The sequence below is a fragment of the Chelmon rostratus genome, chromosome 19, assembly GCF_017976325.1.
Source record: "Chelmon rostratus isolate fCheRos1 chromosome 19, fCheRos1.pri, whole genome shotgun sequence".
Classification (NCBI taxonomy): domain Eukaryota; kingdom Metazoa; phylum Chordata; class Actinopteri; order Chaetodontiformes; family Chaetodontidae; genus Chelmon; species Chelmon rostratus.
This window is the reverse complement of record NC_055676.1, coordinates 20977364-20997657: the sequence shown is the minus strand read 5'-3', so window position 1 is coordinate 20997657 and position 20294 is coordinate 20977364. Positions and strand designations below refer to the sequence as shown.

The following is a 20294-nucleotide window of genomic DNA, read 5'->3' as shown; positions in this document are numbered from 1 at the left end:
GCGAATGAATTTCACTGGAAAACAGGAAGGAAAACATGTTATGAAGTTATGAATTAGCTAAAAAGCATTAGCCCACTCAAAAATTCTATTTTTTCCCTTCCTGCTGGCTGCCGGCCTGTAGTGAGGAATTAGGTCAGCACGCAGAAGCTCACGTGAGCTCTGTCCCACATCTGGTTTGCTGTAGGCTTTCTGCAGCCGCCTGGAAGGCAGGAGTCAGGGCAGCATCAGGCTGATATGATGACGTATATAATGCTATGGATTCAATGAGCGACGCTGTTGGCTACAACTTGACCCCTGCTTTTCCTTCTGGCCTATATTCAATGACATTTTGACAAAGTGCCACCATTAAAAGTATGCCGAATGAGCTGTTAGCCCTTCCTATTTGCAATTTACCCATGGATGTACAGACGACTGTCATTGGATTATTAACATGCTGAAGAAAACTTAAAATCGTGAAGATTCTCGGGCAAGTTCTGTAGTTATACAGGCGCGCCTTTTGTCTGTGATTTCTAAGCTGGTTTATGGATGTTTTTCACATGTCATGCATAACGGTGATATTGATATCCTCAGAGAGTGGAGGCTACATGAACCTAAAAACAAGTGGATCACGTCTGTACATTGAGATGTGACAAAGTTATGACTCAGAGAAGAAGTGCGATTTTTGATGCAAATGACGTCAACCAGTAGAAAGGACTTAAATAAGTTCTGAGGTCTGCTCAACATGAGCTTGGGATTACTCACCCATCAATGGCGTGCTGGTGATTCACAGCAACAAACATTAAGAAAGTTAAGAAATATCAGGAATGTTCATACATAAAAAAAAACACTGATAGTGTTCAATTATTTTATAAAATAAACCTTTTATTTTATCAAAAGTTGATCATGACAGCAGTAAGATCATGACAATAATATATAATGCACAGAAATGGAATAAACAGCAACAGAGTATATGAAAAACTAGTGCAAAAAAATCACAAATACAAAAATATATTGCACTTTGAAGTTTTAGGTGGAAGAAGTCATGTTTGAACAACATTCTCAATTTGATATATTCATCTGTAAACATTTATCTTTTACACTTTGTCATTCTTTTCGCAAAGCACGAAGCTTCTTAACATCCACGTTTAGAAAAATCTACAGCAAGAGAAGCTTCAGTTCAGAGCAGAAACCAACAGGCGACTTGTGGTACTTTATCTTGGTTGGTCGGAGTTGTGCTTTTTCTCTAGACCCTGTTTGGGCTGATACCTGGTCATTTAAACCAACACACACACACACACACACACACACAGTCATACACTCATCCACACACACACATACTTTGAGCTTTACTTTAAGTGCTCGAGGTTGTTGTTTATGCGACACATTTTCGCAATTTATCCTCAGAAACATCATTCGTCTAATTTGTCTTTGTTTTGCTTTGTTCGCAGAACGGAACGGCTTCCACCTGAAGTCTGGTTAGTGACGCGACGCTCACAAGCTCACGCCGTCATTTAGCTGAAGGTAGCTTTTGTCCTGTTTTAAATGTGCCATTTAGATTAAAGACTACAATATGGTTTACGTCTGTGGACAGAATCTACGGTAGCATATAGGCCTGCGGCAGTCTGCGGTATATAAAACCCACCAATAGAAAAACAGTAATTACGGTATGTGCAAAATTCACTGTGAGGCAGGAGGAGGCGTCTTCTGACCACTGGGAGCCATCTTTGCTTTCTGCCCCGTCAGAGTCACACAGTGGCGTCAGAGAGAGCTTTTTATTCGCCTCGTCTTGAGCACAGGGTATGGAGGATCCAGCATGGCTCGAAATCCCTGGTCCATATTTCAATGGTCACCGAATACTCTCTCAGCTGACTCTCTCGGGTCAGGGAGGGTCTAGCCTTATTTATGGTGATATATAATCTGGTGAGAAGCTGGCTGTGCGGGCCTGGAGCTGAGGGTGACGGTGTCTTGTTTGCTCGTCTCCGAGCTCGCGGCGTCTCCTCAGCGGGACGGACACGTGTCGGGTCTCCTGACGTCCGCGGCCCCGCACACCTCCACGGGGTCGGGGTAGGGGTCGACCTGAGGGAGGGGAACAGAGCTGCATGTTTACAGGCTGCTGATGGAGGCTGAATAAAAACACACAAGAGTATGAAGAAAAGGCCGAACAAGGAAATAAGAAAAACGTAAACTGCTTGATGGTCTGCTGTGACAGATGAGAAACAGACATGAGTTTGGGTATTTTATTGAATTTAAATCCACTGAATCCTCTCAAATGTGTGTGGTAAATATGAAGCTACAGCCAGCAGCATGTTAGCTTAGCATAAAGACTGGAAACAGGAGGAACAGTTAGCCTGGCTCTGTCCAAAGGTAATAAAATCCACCTTCCAGCCACTCAATGACTGACACGTTTCTTCAGGTTTGTTCAAACTGAAGTCACTTCTAGAGGATCTGGATCACAGAACTCCTTTTTTTTATTGCATCTTAACTAAGTATTTTATGCTTTTTTTATTGCATCTTATTATTTTTATTCATCGCTTTTTATGCTGCCTTCCAAGCCAGGACTCTGGTTATAAACAGAGATTTTAATCTGAGACTTTTACGTGGTTTCTGTGGTTGTGGTTGTGTGTGTGTATGTGTGTGTGTGCGTGTGTGTGTGTGTGTGTGTAAGAAGTGTACCTCAGAGTAGAGTGGCGGCGGCAGATATCTGAACTCTGTGATGTATGTTAGCAGAGATCCGTGGTCGTCTCCCTCCCTGGCAGACCTATCACAGCCCTGCAGACAGTCCCGCCTTTGAGATTCTGATATTGCCAGATCGCTGTAACTCGGCGGCGCTGCAATGAACAAACAAGCGTGAGAGATCCGTGCGTGCCGTGTGCACGTGACAAAAAGAGAGCAGGCGTGCATGCGTTCAGCGTCCGTACCCTCAGGTCTCTCCTGCAGGCCCAGCCAGCTCAAAGTGCTGCAGTTGCTGCTGATGCTGGAGGTGCGGGTGGTGCAGGCGTGGAGAGGTATGGTCCCTATCACCAAGGGCAACGACAGAGACAAATTTAGCCCCCCGGGAACGTCCACATACACCTGCAGGCGGAGAACGGGAAGAAGAAGAAGAAGTTAGCGAACATTTTGTCTGAGCCGGAGCCTGTTCCACCTGTTCGAGAAGAGAAATTCAGCCCCCGAGGTGACGGCGTGTTTTCATGTACACACGACCTTCACTGCTTGTTCAAGCCGTCACAATCTTCAGGAAACAAGAACAAATTAGAACACTTTGTTCTTTAACAGCAACTTCCTGCATTCCAGCACCTCCCCAAACCATCTCTGACTAGATTCACTTCTAAAAAATATTAATATCTCACAAACACACACTTAGTCAAACAGCAGTGTACTACAATATCACTGCAGTACACTTTTACTTGTGCTTCAAAAGTCTGCTTCTAAATAGATTATTCTAAAAAAAAAAGGTATTAATTCTGCAGTACTTAAAGTGGCATTTCAAAGAACTTATAAAAAGTGTCCTTTATTGTAAGTGTATGATAAATTGTACTTAAGTGTACTTTTAAAAAGCATAAATTACAGTGAATAATAATAAAGTGTACTTGAAAGAAAAGTATATTTATTTTCAAGTCCTTTGTAAAAACTGTTAGCAGCTTGATTAAAGTTTTAATTTCACTTCAATTGAAGTATACTTAATTATATTTCCAACACGTTTTTCAGAAAGTATCATTTAAGTGTAATATTTTACTGTGTTTTTAGGGGAATTTTCTGTTCACTGAGCGACCTGCAGTCCTGCACGAGTTCCCAGCAGATCACTGCTCAGTCTTTCTGCATTCTAAGATATTAGTGGTTTTTACTGTGTTATAAGCAAATTATTAATATGCATGTTTTAGTAGCTTATTAGCAGGTAATTAGTAGTTTTAATGTGTTGTTAGTAGTTTTAGTGCATTAAGTGTTATTAACATGTTATTATTAGTGTTTAGTGTGTTATTAGCAGGCTATAATTCATGTTATTATATAATAATTATAATTGAAAAAATAAATGTAATTTTGTCTGAAGATTATTTGAATTTAAGTATAACAAATCAAATAATGTATTTTTACTTTTGATACTTGAAGTACATGATGAGTATTTTTACACTGTGATACTGCTGCGAAAGGATCTGAGCAGTTCTGGTTTTCAGTGTCTCCGGGTCACATTGCTCACATAGCGGCTTTCAGTCTGTTCAGAGGCCTCGCGGACTCACCACGAGGGCGTACTCCACCCTGATGATGGGGCAGTCCAGGATGGAGGGGGACACCGGGGGGATCTTGAGCAGTTTGCCCTCCCAGCTCTGGCTCTTCCCCTGCAGTAGAGGGTCCCCCCTCAGGTTGGACACCAGCTGCTGGATCTGCTTGCCCTTGCCCTTGGCGAAGAAGGTCTGGGTCTGGTACAGAGCGGCCTTGGGCACCACGACACGGGATGAACAGTTCTCCACCTCGGCGAAGATTTGGATCGACTCGCCTTGGAGAGAAAGAGGAAGAGATGAGTGTGTCAGACTGAGAGAGACGTGACATAAAGGAGAAGCGAAGACAAGGAGGAGCTGGAGGAGTGAGGAGGAGGAGGTCTGGCTCACCTGGTGTGTAGCCCTTTCGCTCTATCTTGGCACTGAGGGAGATTGGGCCTGAGGCGCAGAACCAGCAGCACAGGGTTTTCTCCTTTGTACCAGCCTGAGGGGCCTGTTCACACAACGTCCTCCAGTTAGGTATTGCCAGGCTAGCCGCCCCTGTTTCCAGTCTTTATGCTAAGCTAAGCTAACCCACCACTGGCTACACCATGCAGACATGAGAGATGATGATGAGAATATTCCTCAAAATGTTGCACTAGTCCTTTAAAGCAAAGGGGTGAGCAGCGAGCCTACCAGCAGCAGCGGCGTGTTGATGTCGATGTGTTCGAACACAATGAACTCTTTCTTTACTTTGACGGGGAGCAGCCATGGACGGTGCAGCTCAGCTTTCACCCAGTACCTCACGCTGCCGTGCTTCCCTTCGAAGGAAGTGGCCAGAGCCCTGACAGACGAGAGGAAGGGCAGCAGGACAGGCAGAGTTAGGACGTGAGAGTGGGCTGTGGTATTCACTGTGGGTACGAGTACTCACAAGTACAGAAATACTCAGATACTTAAGTAACAAAACAACAATAAAAAAATATTGTAAAAGAACAAGTATTATAGGACTCAAAAGAGTCCCCAGATTAATCTGAGGGGTCATGAGATGATTAATGGGAGAGAAGAAGTACTTTTGATACTCAAATTTATCAACAGATAATTTGACCTCTTTTGGTCTCAAGTTTCCGACCAAATGTGGCACAAATTTTAACCAAATTTCCAGAAAATCATCAAAAGTTAATGCAAATGTGTGTTTCCATCCGCAGCTGCTGTGAGAATTAGATTCTCAAAACAGCTGGTGGAGCTGATTCTGCAGTCGGTGCCATTAAACCACCACAGAAGAAGGAACGAGGTCATTAAAAGAGCGGCAGTCAAAGCTCAAACGGTGGAAACGTGATGGAAGCCGAGAAGGAACCTTTTCGGCTTCATGATGACTTTTTTTCTTCAGTGTACAAACTGAAAACGTGCTTAAAGCAGGTGGATGAAACATTCATTTATTCAAATAAAACCATGTTTAGAGAGGAGGTGTCGCTTTGGTGCAACTGCTAACAAACAGGTGACAGGTGAAAAAGGCTCAGAACATCTTCCAGTGTTTGAATCTTAGAAGTTTACACATTTAGTTTTATATGTTTTTATTGTAGTAATGAGGTAAAAAGTCCAATATTTCCCTCTGAGCTGCGCTAGAGTAGAAGCATAAAGCAGCACAAAGCAGAAATACTGAAGGAAAGTACCATCAAATTGTACTTGAGTGCAGTATTTGAGTAAATGTACTCACATCTGAGGCAGGTTGAAGCTGAAAGCAAACTCGTGCAGGCCGGCGTGCAGAACAGTCAGACCTTCCTCTGGACAGTCCTCATCTGAAAGACAAGGAACAGGTTTCCAAATACGCCTGTAGTCTGCAGCGAGCGTTCGTCCTGATCAACCGCGGGACCCTCAGTTCGCCTCAGGATCCTTAACGAAGCACGGACGTTTGATCAGGAGGCGACTCTGAAACCATTCAGTCTGCATCGATCAGTCGATCAGCTTCTGTCTGCTGATCAGACAGAGCGAGGTGAAGAGAAACCGGACGGACTTTCATCACCGTTCAAAGCCTGAATGAACTTATATCTCACACACACACACACACACACACACACACACACACACACACACACACACACACACACACACACACACACACACACACACACACACTCTCGTGTCTATTCTGGGAAAAGTTCCTCTGCAGGTTCTCCAGAGTTTCATTAAGTTGGACTCAGGTGTTGTGTCAGCTGGAAATGTTCCCACTGTACGCAGCTTTAGCACTTTAGCACACATATAAAGTCACTACAGTGGAGAACCGTTCATGTAACGCTGCCTGACGGATGTCGAAAGCAAACACTGACGGGGCGCAGTAATGAGCTTCTGAGGCGAGGACGACTGCGGGAGAAAGAACACGACCTCGATCCACTTCCTCATTTCTTCTGTTTGTGTTTGGATTTCAGACTCTGTAAATGTCTGCAGTCAACTCTGCTGAACTTCAGCTTCCTGCCACCTCAGCACTCTGCCTCAGTCTGTCTGTCTGTCTGCATCTGTCTGTCTGTCTGTCTGTCTGTCTGTCTGTCTGTCCGTCTGCATCTGTCTGTCTGTCTGTCTGCCTGCCTCAGGCTGTCTGAATGACTGTCTGTCTGTCTGGCTCGTATGTGTTTGGCGTGAGAGCTGTCATAAACAGCTTGTGTGTGTGTGTGTGTGTGTGTGTGTGTATGTGTGTGTGTGCGTGTGTGTGTGAGCGTGCGCCCCCATCAAGTCACCGGCTACACAGAGCAAGCAGGAGTAGACCGGTATGAACCAGACTGAGCAGCTTCCTTCAGCTGGAAACTCCAACGCATGCATTACAACTCGCCACCTCATTGGAGGACAACGTGACATGAATTACAGCGCGGGCTCTGATTGGTGCAGCCCCGACAGGCCCCTGCCCACATTTGTACAACCATGTGGTGTGTTGCATGAGAGGGGGAGGAAGGGGTGAGGAAGGGTGTCACACACTGACTGTGAACTCCAGGTAGAGCCGAGGCTCTCACGCAAGGACTTGAATGAATACCGCGAGAAAAGAAGCCGTTTCCAGTCACATGATGTTATTGTTGCAGCAGCAGCTGCAGCGTTAAACCCAGACACAGATACAGTAAAAAAAAACAGCATCGCATTTACATCTTTCTTCTCTGCTTCAGTCTTATTTTCCTCAGCGTGAATTTTATCCGATCACATGATCTGTTTCTGCAGTTTGGACGCGTTTGTCGTAAATTTCTGTCACCGAGGCCGAGAGCGAACTCTCAGCCACAGCAGCAGCGGCTGTTTTCACGCTGGACTCATCGTCGGAGGCCACTTTTCAAGCAAAGATGATAAAAACTCCTGTTTCTCTTTATCTAATGTGGCATTAAACTGAAAGTCAGATGAAGATGTGTGAAGAAGCTGAGCTGGAGGAAACTTTCACTGTTTTCTACGATCTTTAGGCCCAGCTGAGAAAATAAGACGGATTTAAATGAAATTTATGAGTCGACAGGCTGATTGATGGAGTTTTGAGGCCAATACTGATGTAGATATTTTAAAACAGATCAATTATATTAGTTTTTTTATAACTATGGTGCTGATACATACTGAATGAAACATTTTAAAGTGTAAAAATCAATCAGGTCATGATGACACTTTCTCTATACCATAAACCTTGTTTGAGTTCTTCTTGCTGCTTCCTGCTGGTTATCATAGACTTCAGCCCAGATATCAGCCGGCCTATCAGTCCAGCTCCAGTTTCTTAAACAGCTACGACTAACCCGCTGAAGAAGACCATGTGACACAGTCGAAAGCTCCAGAAACAGCTGCTGTCACTTCAACAGGCTCGATGAATTGAACTTGGAAAGGGAAGCAACTTTCTGAAACTGACGTGAAATCAAAAACGTGCACAAGTTTCCCACATCAGCTCACTTCCTCTTAAACTTTGACCCCCGACCGTGTCGTCCATCCATGAGTCAACAAACAGGATGAAGGTGACAGAGTCCTCCTCAGAAACTAGTAGCAGCTGATGAAATCCTCCACTTTCGTCATGATGCTGCTGATGAAATAATTCATGCTGCTCAGCCTTCAGACAATAATAATAATACTAATAATAATAATATACAGAGAGTCCGGTGAGGAGGCAGCAAGACAATCATGAAACTGAAAACAAATGCAGGCGATAGTCTGGTCCACGCTGTGTGTGTGTGTGTGTGTCATGGTTAGGAACAGTGATAGACGGATCCCTGCACTCAGCAGCATTTACATCCAACTGTCACTCATTTGCATCGAGTGTGTGGAGTAAAAACACAACATCACAGGTGAAGGAAGTGGGGAGAGTTTAAACCAGCAGCTCAGACACACACACACACACGCTCAGAGTCAGCAGGGTCCTCCTCCCCACCCCTCCCCTCCCTCCCTCCCTCCCTCCCTCTCTGGCAGTTTCTGAACAGGTTTGAACCGCTTCTAACAAAGGGAGTTGCCGGAGCTCGCCTACTTCAGATCTCATCACTGAAAATGTTGATTTCCCTTCCGTTTCCCACCAAACATGAAAACCTCGTCGCTCGATTCGATGTCTGCTCCAATTCTTCCTCCACTCGAAGCGTTTCATTCGCGCTTCGGAACTTTTTTCCTGCAGCAAACTGAGATGTGAGGATGCAGCCTGCGCGCAGGCTCGCGAACAGCCCGATCCGCGCTGCAGCTTCGTTTCACGCGCACGAACCACCAGTTTGAGCAATTCAACACGTAGCTGTGAAGCGAGGGGACCCGAACCGGGAGGGGACACGATCCGCGAGGGGGCCCGAGCCGCGAGGGGACCCGAGCCGCGACACGCATCAGCTGTTGCATCAGCACCACTGGCACTGATGCGCGGCGGGCTTCGGGCTCTGCGGTTTGTTTGTTTTTTGACATTCGGCTGCACCCACCTGTATCAATAAAGTTTCCAATCACATCATCAATCACTAATCAGCTCCTGTCAAAAAAGTTTGCGGGGATCAGCTGAGCCGCATCACTTCACACGCACTCAGACAACTGCAGCAGGTATGACACGGATGGAGCGAGCCCTTACCTCTCTCCTCTCCTATCAAGGTGTCGTAGTGGTGCAGGTACTCCACCTCCTCCGTGTAGTTCTGAGTGTAAGCCGTGTTGGCTCCGGCGTTCCTCGACTCGGTCCACCGGACCTTTGCGACTCCTCTGGCGGTAATGTCCAGGCTCTTCACCCGCACATCCCCGGTCACCTCCACCACCACCCTCCCCGACACCAGCTCTCCGCCGGAGAACACCGGCAGGTTGCTCTCATTCAGACTGTCAAAGTAGATCGCCAAGGCCCTCACTTTGCCCAGCACCATGACGGCGGTGAAATCAAAACGGGAGGAAACAACAGTAAAGAGTCTGTGGAGGAGAAGTTGTGAGTAGAGCCGCGCGGCACAAACGCATGCGCCTAGCTCCGCGTGCCCAGCACAGAGCCGGGTCTGCGTCCCGGTCCGTGGTGGTTCATCTGGGTGAGCCACTCAGATGATGGGGCCACTTCAGCTGTCCGCTCCGCTCCGCTCGGCTCGGCTCGGCTCGGCTCTCCTCCCGGCCTGCTTCGGCTCTCCGCTCTCTCTGCTGCCTCTGCCTCCAGCCGCTGCGCTCTTAAAGCCTCTGTGCGCAAAAATAACCTCACTGAGCATGTGCGCACCGACACACACACACACACACACACACACACACACACACACACACACACACACACACACACACACAGGACGTGTCTCTACTAGTCTTCACTCTTCATATTTCCTACGAAAATAAAAGATTCTGAATATTTTCCAGAAGTTTATTGAAAATAATCTCACGTTGAACCAGTGGAGGAATGTAACTAAGTACATTTACTCAATGAGGTATTTTAATCGAGTATTTCCATATCGTGCTAATGCTACTTTATTTATTTGACAACATTACTTACTTTGACCAGTGGAGGAAGTATTCACATACTTTACTTCGGCAAAAGTACTAATACCACACAGTAAAAATACTCAAGTCCAAGTACTGCATTGAAAATGACACTCCAGTAAAAGCATGCAAGTATAATGAGGAACATGTACTGTAAATATGAGTACTCAAAGTAAAAGTACTGCTCTTCTGTTATATCAGGCATATTTCCTGAGTTTCTCTCATCAGTCCTGAAGTGTTTGAATCCTGTTTCAACCATTTAAAGCTCTGTGTAACATGGTTTTGAACAACAATTAGTAATTTAATGAATCAACAGTAAATTAATCAGTAACTATTCAAAGAATCGATTGACACTTTTAATCATTTTCTTCTTCCAGCTTCTCAAACGTAACAATTTGTTGATGTTCTTCGTCAAATTCGACAGCGAACTGAACGTCTCTGGCTTCTGGACTGTCTGTTGGACAAATCAGGACATGTGAAGAGGAATTCTTACAGGATCATTATTTCCTGAGACAAAACAATTATCTGATTAATTTGACTGATTGATCCAGAAAATTAACGACAGATTCATTTATAATGTAATTAATTCTAAATTGCGGCACTACACAGTATTTTCAGTTATAACCAGTGTGGTGATTAGTAATCACAGTTACTTGTTACTTCTCCCAAAAGCAACTGAATTACTTTGGCAATTAATGTACATAAAAGTAATTATTTACGACAAAATAGTGGGATTACAGTAATGTGTGACTTTCTAATGCAAGACTTGTTATAAAATCTCCTCTGAGGACATATTTTGTATTATTACAACATTTGAGTATGTCGTCCTTCACTATTATTCTTATGTTAGTATGTTTAACACTGATGTCTGCTAGAAAGCATTTATTCATTGTTTAAATCCTGCTAATGAATAAATGATTAATAAACACTTCTAACTGATGATGGAAGTCATTTTGATTTCAGGTTTTTATAAATTACAAATTCTATGAAAAATGTGTGTTTTTTTAACGATTTCTCTTTAAATAACATTTTTAAAAGGTCATGATAATTTAAAGCAGCCTTGATCTCAAAGGAAACAAGTTCAATGGGTAGTTTTTAATTACGCATTTTAACGAGTAGATCACAGTTCATTCCTCACTAATCATTATTCACCTGAATGCTAATTATAGTTAGCAGTTAGATTTTGCTAGCAGCATCAGAATGAATGAATTTTCCCCCAGATGTGACTTTTTCAGATTTTTATTGTTATATATACCAAAAATAAACTATTTTAAAATGTGTTTTTTTTCTGCGTGAACATTTGTTGAAATAAGCAGATCATTAAAAACCAATGAGGGAAACACACACACACAGTGAGAGTTGAAGTGAAATAAATGAAATGCAAACATCTCACCATGGAGGATTTTTGCTTCATGCAGATCTGATGAGAAGCTGATTCTGCAGGTTGTGCCTGGTCGAGGTTCCAGACATCAGTGGCTCAGACTGCAGAGAAACAATCAATGTGAAAATAAGATGATTAATAAACCGTGGGAACGAATCCAGTCTGTGGATTCACGGCTGAGCACAGACTGGATGTAAACTACGAGGACGGCTCCATGAAAAGGAGCTAAAGGACTGCAGCGCTGGGAGGACTGGACTTAGTGGGATTGGGCAACTCTGTTTTCTCCAGAGGTGCTGATTGGTAGAATATTCACACAAAGTAATACTTTCTTAGTTCATTGATTTAAAAGAAAATGAGTTTGGAGACCTTTCATGCTTCTATTTCTATTTTCATTTTTAATTTTATCTAATTTTTCATTATTTTTATCAACTGTTTTGTTCTCCATCTTATTTTTGATTCCCGTTTTATGTTCATTCTCTGTCTTTTTTATGTGAAGCACTTGGTGCCTGTGAAGCACATTAAGTTGAAATTCTTGTAGGAAAGGTGCAAAGTTTATTATTATTATTATTATCAATTAAAGTAATGGTTTCAGTACATTTTGCAGTACCTCACTGGTTGTTCAGCTACATTCAAGTAGTTAAAGCTACAGTTTTGTGCCATAGAAGGAAAGAGATCTTTTTAATTTTATCTTATTGCTCCTGTGCTGCTTCTCCGCTGTAACTGAACCCCCTTTGAGCTGCCTCACCCCCTTTTTCTGTTTTCCTGCCTGCTGTGAAGGCACGCCCAGGCCATGCATTCCTCAGGCAGCCGCGCCACACACCTGACCTTTGAGTGCTGCATGCGCTAAAGGTCGGGCGTAGCTGAGCTCTCCCACAGCGGCTGCGTCACCATGGATAAACCTCCTGGATGTGAGCCTGAGGTGGAAACACCACGGCCTTAAACAAATACACGACACTGACGAGCTCCACCAACAAGACGTCACTCAGAACACACACACAGCATGGAGGAGAGTGTATTCATGTTGTACTCTGCTAGCCAACAAGTTAGCCACATTGTAAAGTTACACTCAGGTGATTTAATTCACTACATCCGGGGATATTGTCAATTTGATCCTTTTTTACAAAGTAGTCTAAGCATTTTTAAAGCAGTTCTTTTTACCAAACTAGATTTGCTGCGGTTTAATTTCTTTCAGTGTGATGTAAAAAACAGCGAAGCAGCTTCCCTGACAACATGTGTGTATGTTCATAATTCATTATTTCCAGTGTCAATCCTGATTTTTCAATCAGTTTATTAATCTGTTCTGGATTTGCCAGATCAAAAAGTATGTTCCCCATGGACCTTCTTTACACAACTATTTGTGGTATTTAGACAATGCCATCCTAAAGTCTACAGTGGGAACACGTGGTCTCTGCAGCAGGTTTAATTCACCCTGATGTAATAATGAGAAAAAAAATAAGAAAATAGCACTTTTCAAAACACAGTTAACAAAGTTTTACAGGACAAGATGAACACACAGTCACAATTACAAACATGTAAACTAAATGTGATGAAAGAGGAACTAGACCAACCACAGATTTCCTATAAAAGAACAGAGTGATTTCTGACTTTGCTAACCTAAGTTCCTCCGGTTGGGAGTTCTACAGCTGGAGGTTCTCTGAGGGAACGGGGGTCCTGACGAGCGCAGGCAGCACTGCACATCAGTACATTTATGATGCATGCAGGAGTAAAATCATGTACGGCTTTTAAAGTACACGCAACAAAAATATAAACACAACATTATAGTTTTCACTCTCATTTTTCATGAGTTCAAGTGAAGCGTCTAAAACTTTCTCTCTGCACATTAAAAGCTTGTTTCTCTAAAATTCTGAGTGTAAATGTGCTAAAAAAAAATCCAGGTGAGTAAGCACTCCTCCTTTCTGCAGATAATCATACAGGTGTGGTACATCAACATGCTGATTAAACAGCATGATCACTGCACAGGCGTGTGTTGGGCAGGTCACAATGAAAGGCCACTCTAAAATGTGCAGTTTAATCTTGGAAAAAGACATTTATTAAGCACTGACTCATGACTTCACATGAGTGTCATTTTTGGGGGGCAAAAGAAAGTTGGTTTGAGCACTATTATCCTCATGCAGTGTAAAACATCTCTGTCACAAAGGCAGCATTCAAAACCACCTTCGATACTTGCAGTACACACTGATTCAACCAAAATGCTGCATGTAGTATGCAAACTAAATACAATCTGCAGTATGCCAAAAATACCCGGATGTCGTTCTGATTCTGTAAAAACCTCCAGTCTACATCAGACCAGTCTGTCTCTCCTTCTGTGTGCCACAATGCAAAGCACACAGTTTGAAAACCAGTATGCAGTACACACAACATACTGCCTCCATCTGCATTATGTAGTTCTGAATACAGCCACAGAGTTGTTGATTGTGACCTGTGGAATGTTGGTCCACTCCTCTTCGTTGGCCGTGAGAAGCTGCTGATATTAGCAGGAACTGGAACACAGTGTAGCTGATTCAGAGCATCTCAAACATCCAGATGATACAGACTGCAGGGTGATACAGGCTGCAGGGTGATACAGACTGCGGGGTGATACAGACTGCGGGGTGATACAGACTGCGGGGTGATACAGGCTGCGGGGTGATACAGGCTGCAGGATAATAAAGACTGTAGGGTGATACAGTCTGTAGGGTGATACAGGCTGCAGGATGATACAGGCTGCAGGGTGATACAGGCTGCAGGGTCTGCAGAGTGACATAGACTGCAAGGTGATACAGACTGCGGGGTGATACAGACTGCGGGGTGATACAGGCTGCGGGGTGATACAGACTGCAGGGTGATACAGACTGCAGGATAATAAAGACTGTAGGGTGATACAGTCTGTAGGGTGATACAGGCTGCAGGATGATACAGGCTGCAGGGTGATACAGGCTGCAGGGTGATACAGGCTGCAGGGTAAAACAGTCTGCAGGGTGATACAGGCTGCAGGGTCTGCAGAGTGACATAGACTGCAGGGTGATACAGGCTGCAGGGTGATACAGGCTGCAGGATAATAAAGTCTGTAGGGTGATACAGGCTGCAGAGTGATACAGTCTGCAGGGTGATACAGTCTGCAGGATAATAAAGTCTGCAGGGTGATACAGGCTGCAGGGTGATACAGGCTGCAGGATAATAAGGTCTGTAGGGTGATACAGGCTGCAGGGTGATACAGGCTGCAGGATAATAAGGTCTGTAGGGTGATACAGGCTGCAGGGTGATACAGGCTGCAGGGTGATACAGTCTGCAGGATAATAAAGTCTGCAGGGTGATACAGGCTGCAGGGTGATACAGGCTGCAGGATAATAAGGTCTGTAGGGTGATACAGGCTGCAGGGTGATACAGGCTGCAGGATAATAAGGTCTGTAGGGTGATACAGTCTATAGGGTGATACAGGCTGCAGGGTGATACAGGATGCAAGGTGATACAGGATGCAGGGTGATAAAGTCTGTAGGGTGATACAGGCTGCAGGGTGATACAGTCTGCAGGATAATAAAGTCTGCAGGGTGATACAGGCTGCAGGGTGATACAGTCTGTAGGGTGATACAGGCTGCAGGATAATAAGGTCTGTAGGGTGATACAGGCTGCAGGGTGATACAGGCTGCAGGGTGATACAGGCTGTCTGCTGCAGGTCAGGCAACAACTGGGATGCTTCCAGCTTCCAGGAATTGTGTATAGATCCTGTCAGAGACGTACGAGTGAAAGCAGGCAAGAGCAGCGTTCTTAATAACCAACACAGTTTTCAAGGCCAGTTGTAAGAATATTCCGGTCAACCAGACATGTGGAGCCTTGATTAGAGCTGGGAACAGAATCCTGACTGATACTCATCAAAATATTACTGTTACTCATGTGTGAGATTAACAGAGGAAATTGACTTTTCTACAGTTTTAGATAAAAAGGTTCAAAGTTCCAGGTTGCTAAAATGATTTAAAACAAGATGATCAGGTGTAGGTTCCTTCAGGTGAGGTCAAACTGTTGCAAGGATGGGACAGAGACTGTTGGGTAACGATGGGTGGGAGAATTTAAGTGGGAGATTAAATCCGAATTCTAACATTAAGCATTCAGCACACCAGCCTTTTAGCACAGAGGACATCACCCCTAACTTCACAGTAAGAGATAAGAGAAGCAAGAACTGCTAAAGACAGAAAAAAACACATAAACATAGAGGAAAATAACTAATTAGAATAATAATAGTAGAAAAATATGAGTAGAAAAAAGTAAACTATACAAGAGCAATTAAAAAGAAAATTACGAGGCAAGCAGTACACATATAGTACACACCAGTGTAGTACTTAAACTCCTTAACAGTATATATTATCATATTGTATGTAGTAGTATAGCAGAGCAGTATAGCATAGAGTTTAAAATACCAGTACAACATAAATAAAATGATAAATAAAATGTAGTGAAATAGAATAAATATAGTAGAGTATGTTTTGCACATATTTTCTGATTAAAACATCTCAGTCTGAGTCTGGCAGGAAACCACCTGCAGTCCTTCTACCGCAGCTTTAAACAAAGTCTACACCGCCCTCTGCTGGTCAGGCTGCGGAACAACATGCAGGCTGAGAGCATCACACACAATGAACAAGGTCAGAGGTCATCAGAATCAACCGTCGGATTGACTCTCATGTTGATTTGATGTTGATTGTGTTTGTGTTCATTCATCAGTGGAGAGTCAGAAGCGTCAAATCACTTCTTCTCAGAGTCACAGCTCAGTCTAACATTAACACTCAGACATGATGTTTGTAGACTCAGCGTCACTTACATGTTCTGACGATCCTTTTCTCTGACGTCCACCGCGTTTGGATGTGAAAATCCACTGAGAAATCACAGAAAGATGCTCTTTACAGCTGCAGAACCCGCCTGAGAATCCTCGTGTTTTTAACTTTTCTCCAGTGTCACAGTGATGCAGAGCGAGCTGTCTGCACATTAATGAGCACAGAGCTAACACGAGCTTCTAAGAGGAGCTGCTAACACCAGCTGCTAACAGCTAATTCAGCAAACTGTTCATGGAGACGATTTGACTAAATGTAAAGCAACAGAGGCAAAAAAACAGGCCTCAAGTAGTTGGAGCTAACTGACTCCAGGGCAGCATTACACTTCCTGCTTAAAGTCCCAAAGCATTATGGGAACTGTAGTTAAAAAACGTTAGCGCATAATAGGACAGGAGTGACAATCCATTAATACTGATGTTGACAATCTGTCAATACTGATTGAATACACATAGAAAATAATATTTTTTTTTATATCACTCAGAACATCTCATCAACATGGTTCTTATGTGCTCACACACTCTCCTGTGTCCATTCATACGCAGATATTTAAAGTGTGTTGAAAACCTGTGGACATGGAGGGAAGACTGAATGAATTTAAGAATGAAATGTATATTTATTTACTGACCCCTGAAAATATGCTTAACTTCACTTTTACATGATAATATCAAACACAGGGAGTCACATGATAAGATAAAACTTTATTAATCCCACACAGGGGAAATTAAATTGTTACACACAGCAAACAGTAAAGGAGAGACATAGGAAGTCTGTGTAGAAATATACTTTGTCAGATAAATGCTACACGGTCGTTACAGTACGATCGCAGGAATTAAACACTGGCTGCAAACGATGCAACAGGAAACAAAAAGAGATCATTTGCAAAACGACAGAAGTGATGATTTGGTGAAGAGAGTAAACATTATATAAGATCCATCACACAGATTCTTCTCTCTTTACCTGGAGCTCAGGTGGATCTGAACGTCACACGTATGACATGAACGTCACATTCAGTGTCCATAAATGCACTTGCATATAGTTTATGTTCAGTCATGCAAAACACTTTGACACATACAAATGACAGTTTACAGACATGCAGGAAATCTCATTCCAGGTCCTTCGGAGATTATAAAGCACAGAACAGTGAGATTAATGACCACGAACTAACGTCTGGAGAAAAAATAAACTGCTGCTGAATCTTCGAGATGAAATATTAAGATTCTGTCTGCTTGGAACAAGCCCGAACAATATTTTCTGTAAAAATACACTTTAAAAACACTCATATAGTTCATCTTTATGGAGGGTTTAAAATGCCAAAATCAAAAATCAAAGAAAAGTGAAATATAATACATGGAGTTTTAATGGTTTTCCTTCTTATATATGCATTTACTGTGTAGCGATAAAATAAAAAAAAACATATGTTAAAAGGACAATTTTTACCTTTTTGCCTTTAATAACTGAATGATTTCAATTACAAGACCTGCCAACACAAAGACCTGTCAGTAGGTTCAGGTTCAGGAAGATGTACTCAGACGTACTCTGAAGTAAAAGTTACAATACAAGCGTAGAAATACTCACAAGTACAATATGTACAAGTACAAGTCATGCATTCAAAATGCTACTTCTGTTACATTATTGTTGTATAATGCATTAACATCACTTAGTGTTGCAGATGGTAGAGGTGGTGCTGTAATACATAACAGTATATCTGATGATTACATTACATTTTGTATTATTAATCTCAGTCTGCAAAGTAAAAACTGAAGATATTTATTAAATGAAGTAAAAAATATAAAATTTCTCAAAGGAAATCTATCGTTCTGCAAGATAAAAAGTAAGTACATGTACCTCATAATTGTATAAAGACTGTAAAAGCAACTATCCAATCACAGCGTGGGAACAATTATGACAGCAAATAATACAGAACATAAATGCATTTCACTTTATTTCTTTAACTTGCTTATTATACTATATTTTGTTTATTAAGGCATGTTATATCTTCCACAGATCTTTCATAGGTGATGGTGACTCTCCAACATGTCGGTACTTCAACGTTGCCATGGAGACCAGAATGGCCACACCTGTGAGTTCACACCCGACATCACTTTGCTGAGGTGAATTTAGACAGTGTGAAAAGTGTTGGGATAATATTTCTGTAAACCAGTAAAGTGATTTTATTAAGAAATATACAAACCAAGTCTAAGTTAAAGACAGTGGTGGAGGAAGTATTCAGATCATGTAATTTACTAAAAGTATTAATACCACACTGTAGGAATACTCTGCTATACGTTAAAGAACTGCATTGAAAATTTTACGTAAAAGTATACCAGTATAATCAGTAAATGTACTTGAAGTATTAAAGTAAAAGTATTGAGTGCAGTAAAATCTCTCTGTGACTGTTCTACTGTTCTGTCTGATCTCATTAGATTATTGTGACTCAGTCGTTCACCTCAAAGCAGGATGTTACTGATTTTACTAGACTGCAACTAATGATTTTTATCATTCTGGATCAATCTGCAGGTTTCTCAGGCGCTGGAAATCTCCGTCCAGACTTACAGGTGTGTTTACCTGTTGAGTTGTTGAAACTGACCTTCATGCATAAAAACAGTGAAATGTCCCTCAAAATAACATGAAAGTAAATGAAGTCAGTAACATTTAGTTTTCCAGACTGAACTCATGTTGATGCTGTTTTCACTGAGCACATGAAGGTTAAGCTAACATGCTAATCTGATGTGTGTTTCATATGAGGTATTTATACACACTGTGTGTAAATACTGTCAAACATGGAGCAACAACGGCAGCACGAACATGCAACTGAGTGTTTGAGGCAACATCAGACACGACGATACATCCAGTTCAACGACTCCATGCAGCAGTAACACACCTTCACACATGCACACTCTGACTAACACGGACACACACACACACACACACGTACATTATTATGTGTTTGTGTTCGTCCTGCGTGAGGAGCGTCGTTACACGAATGGAAGTGATTAAAAAACAAGATGGAGATTTTCTTTACAAGGTTTAGAAAATAAATCTTTGCACAGTAACAAAACAGAAACAACTCAACAGAATAATCAGAATATACAAGAAATATATAAATAAGATACTTTACAGTGTTTACAGATCAAATGTTGACGGGAGAGGCGACGGACGGCGGCGAGCCAGCTGCTAACTCAGGTTTGTCCGCCTGCGTTTGTTGGGACTTTGTCCGGGGTCGACCTTCAGCTCACGATACTGCATCTGTCTCACACACACACACACATTGCACAGTTAGAGGCTGCAGATCCACCACTTCGCTCCAGTCCAGGATCCTGATTCAGCTGCATCCTGAACCCGCTTTCAGCTAATATCATCATCTCAAGACCCTCAGGCTGCGTTCCAGATAATCACAAACATGCATGATCCCCTCCAGACATGACAAGACTCGGATTAATTAATGTTGGATTAATAATCTGCTTAACCAGTTTAAACATGTAGATTTTACCGGCTGTTGCACTGTTTTTGTGTCTTTGGCCGAACAAACATGTCTGACGTGCTGCTGCTCGTACGCTCATTTTAAATCTGCTTGTTTATGTAATGTTCTGTGTGCGTGTTGCAGATGAGAATTAGCTTTAAGATGCAACATTGGTGTTTAATGAACCGTACAATTGAAATATACGTAAATAAAACATAAATAAAGCCCTCAGATAAAAGGGAAAGTTCCTCTTGTGGAAAACTGAGCTATGAAGGAAACGTCTTCATTCATTCCTGCACAGATCTTCCACATCAGTGGTCCCCAACCTTTTCTGTACCATGGTCCAGTTTAATGTCTGACAATATTTTCACGGCCCAGTCTAAAGGTGTAGCAGATAAAAACAAAATAAAATGATAACATCGGCATGAAAAACTGTGCTATTTTCTCTTTAATAATAATAATAACAATAATAATGAACGTAAATCCACTTTTTAATCATGTCAAGAGGACCTGGCTGCAGACTGGCACTGTCAGGCACCTCCACGACAAAACAATGGAAATTATTT

General features: G+C 42.5%; 2 protein-coding genes across 8 annotated transcripts in view; both read right to left on the bottom strand.

Annotated features, from left to right (window-relative positions):
• Window positions 1-846: 846 nt before the first annotated feature.
• arrdc3b (arrestin domain containing 3b) lies at window positions 847-9760 on the bottom strand. The gene is made up of 8 exons (XM_041959890.1): window positions 9202-9760; window positions 5884-5965; window positions 4866-5013; window positions 4581-4683; window positions 4212-4468; window positions 2898-3051; window positions 2653-2807; window positions 847-2055 (listed from the first exon to the last, which is right to left on the bottom strand). The coding sequence occupies exons 1-8, from the start codon at window positions 9479-9481 to the stop codon at window positions 1978-1980; spliced, it is 1257 nt and encodes a 418-aa protein (XP_041815824.1). The 5' UTR covers window positions 9482-9760; the 3' UTR covers window positions 847-1977.
• Window positions 9761-16953: 7193 nt separating this feature from the next.
• The window catches only part of mctp1b (multiple C2 domains, transmembrane 1b), a 28707-nt gene continuing 25366 nt past the window's right edge, over window positions 16954-20294 (bottom strand). For all 7 annotated transcript variants that reach the window (XM_041959553.1, XM_041959554.1, XM_041959555.1 and 4 more), the window contains one exon: window positions 16954-19514. In XM_041959553.1, the coding sequence (XP_041815487.1) occupies window positions 19443-19514 (72 nt within the window). In that variant the 3' untranslated portion in view covers window positions 16954-19442. The remainder of the gene's footprint in view (window positions 19515-20294) is intronic.

Bases quoted from the DNA above. Each gene is read 5' to 3' on its own strand.
- arrdc3b (XM_041959890.1), bottom strand. From the start codon at position 9,481: ATGGTGCTGGGCAAAGTGAGGGCCTTGGCGATCTACTTTGACAGTCTG. The intron at 5,966-9,201 runs GTAAGGGCTCGC...CTTGTCTTTCAG, and splicing joins CTTGATAGGAGAGGAGAGAG to ATGAGGACTGTCCAGAGGAA. The intron at 3,052-4,211 runs GTGAGTCCGCGA...CTCCGCCTGCAG, and splicing joins GGGTGGAGTACGCCCTCGTG to GTGTATGTGGACGTTCCCGG.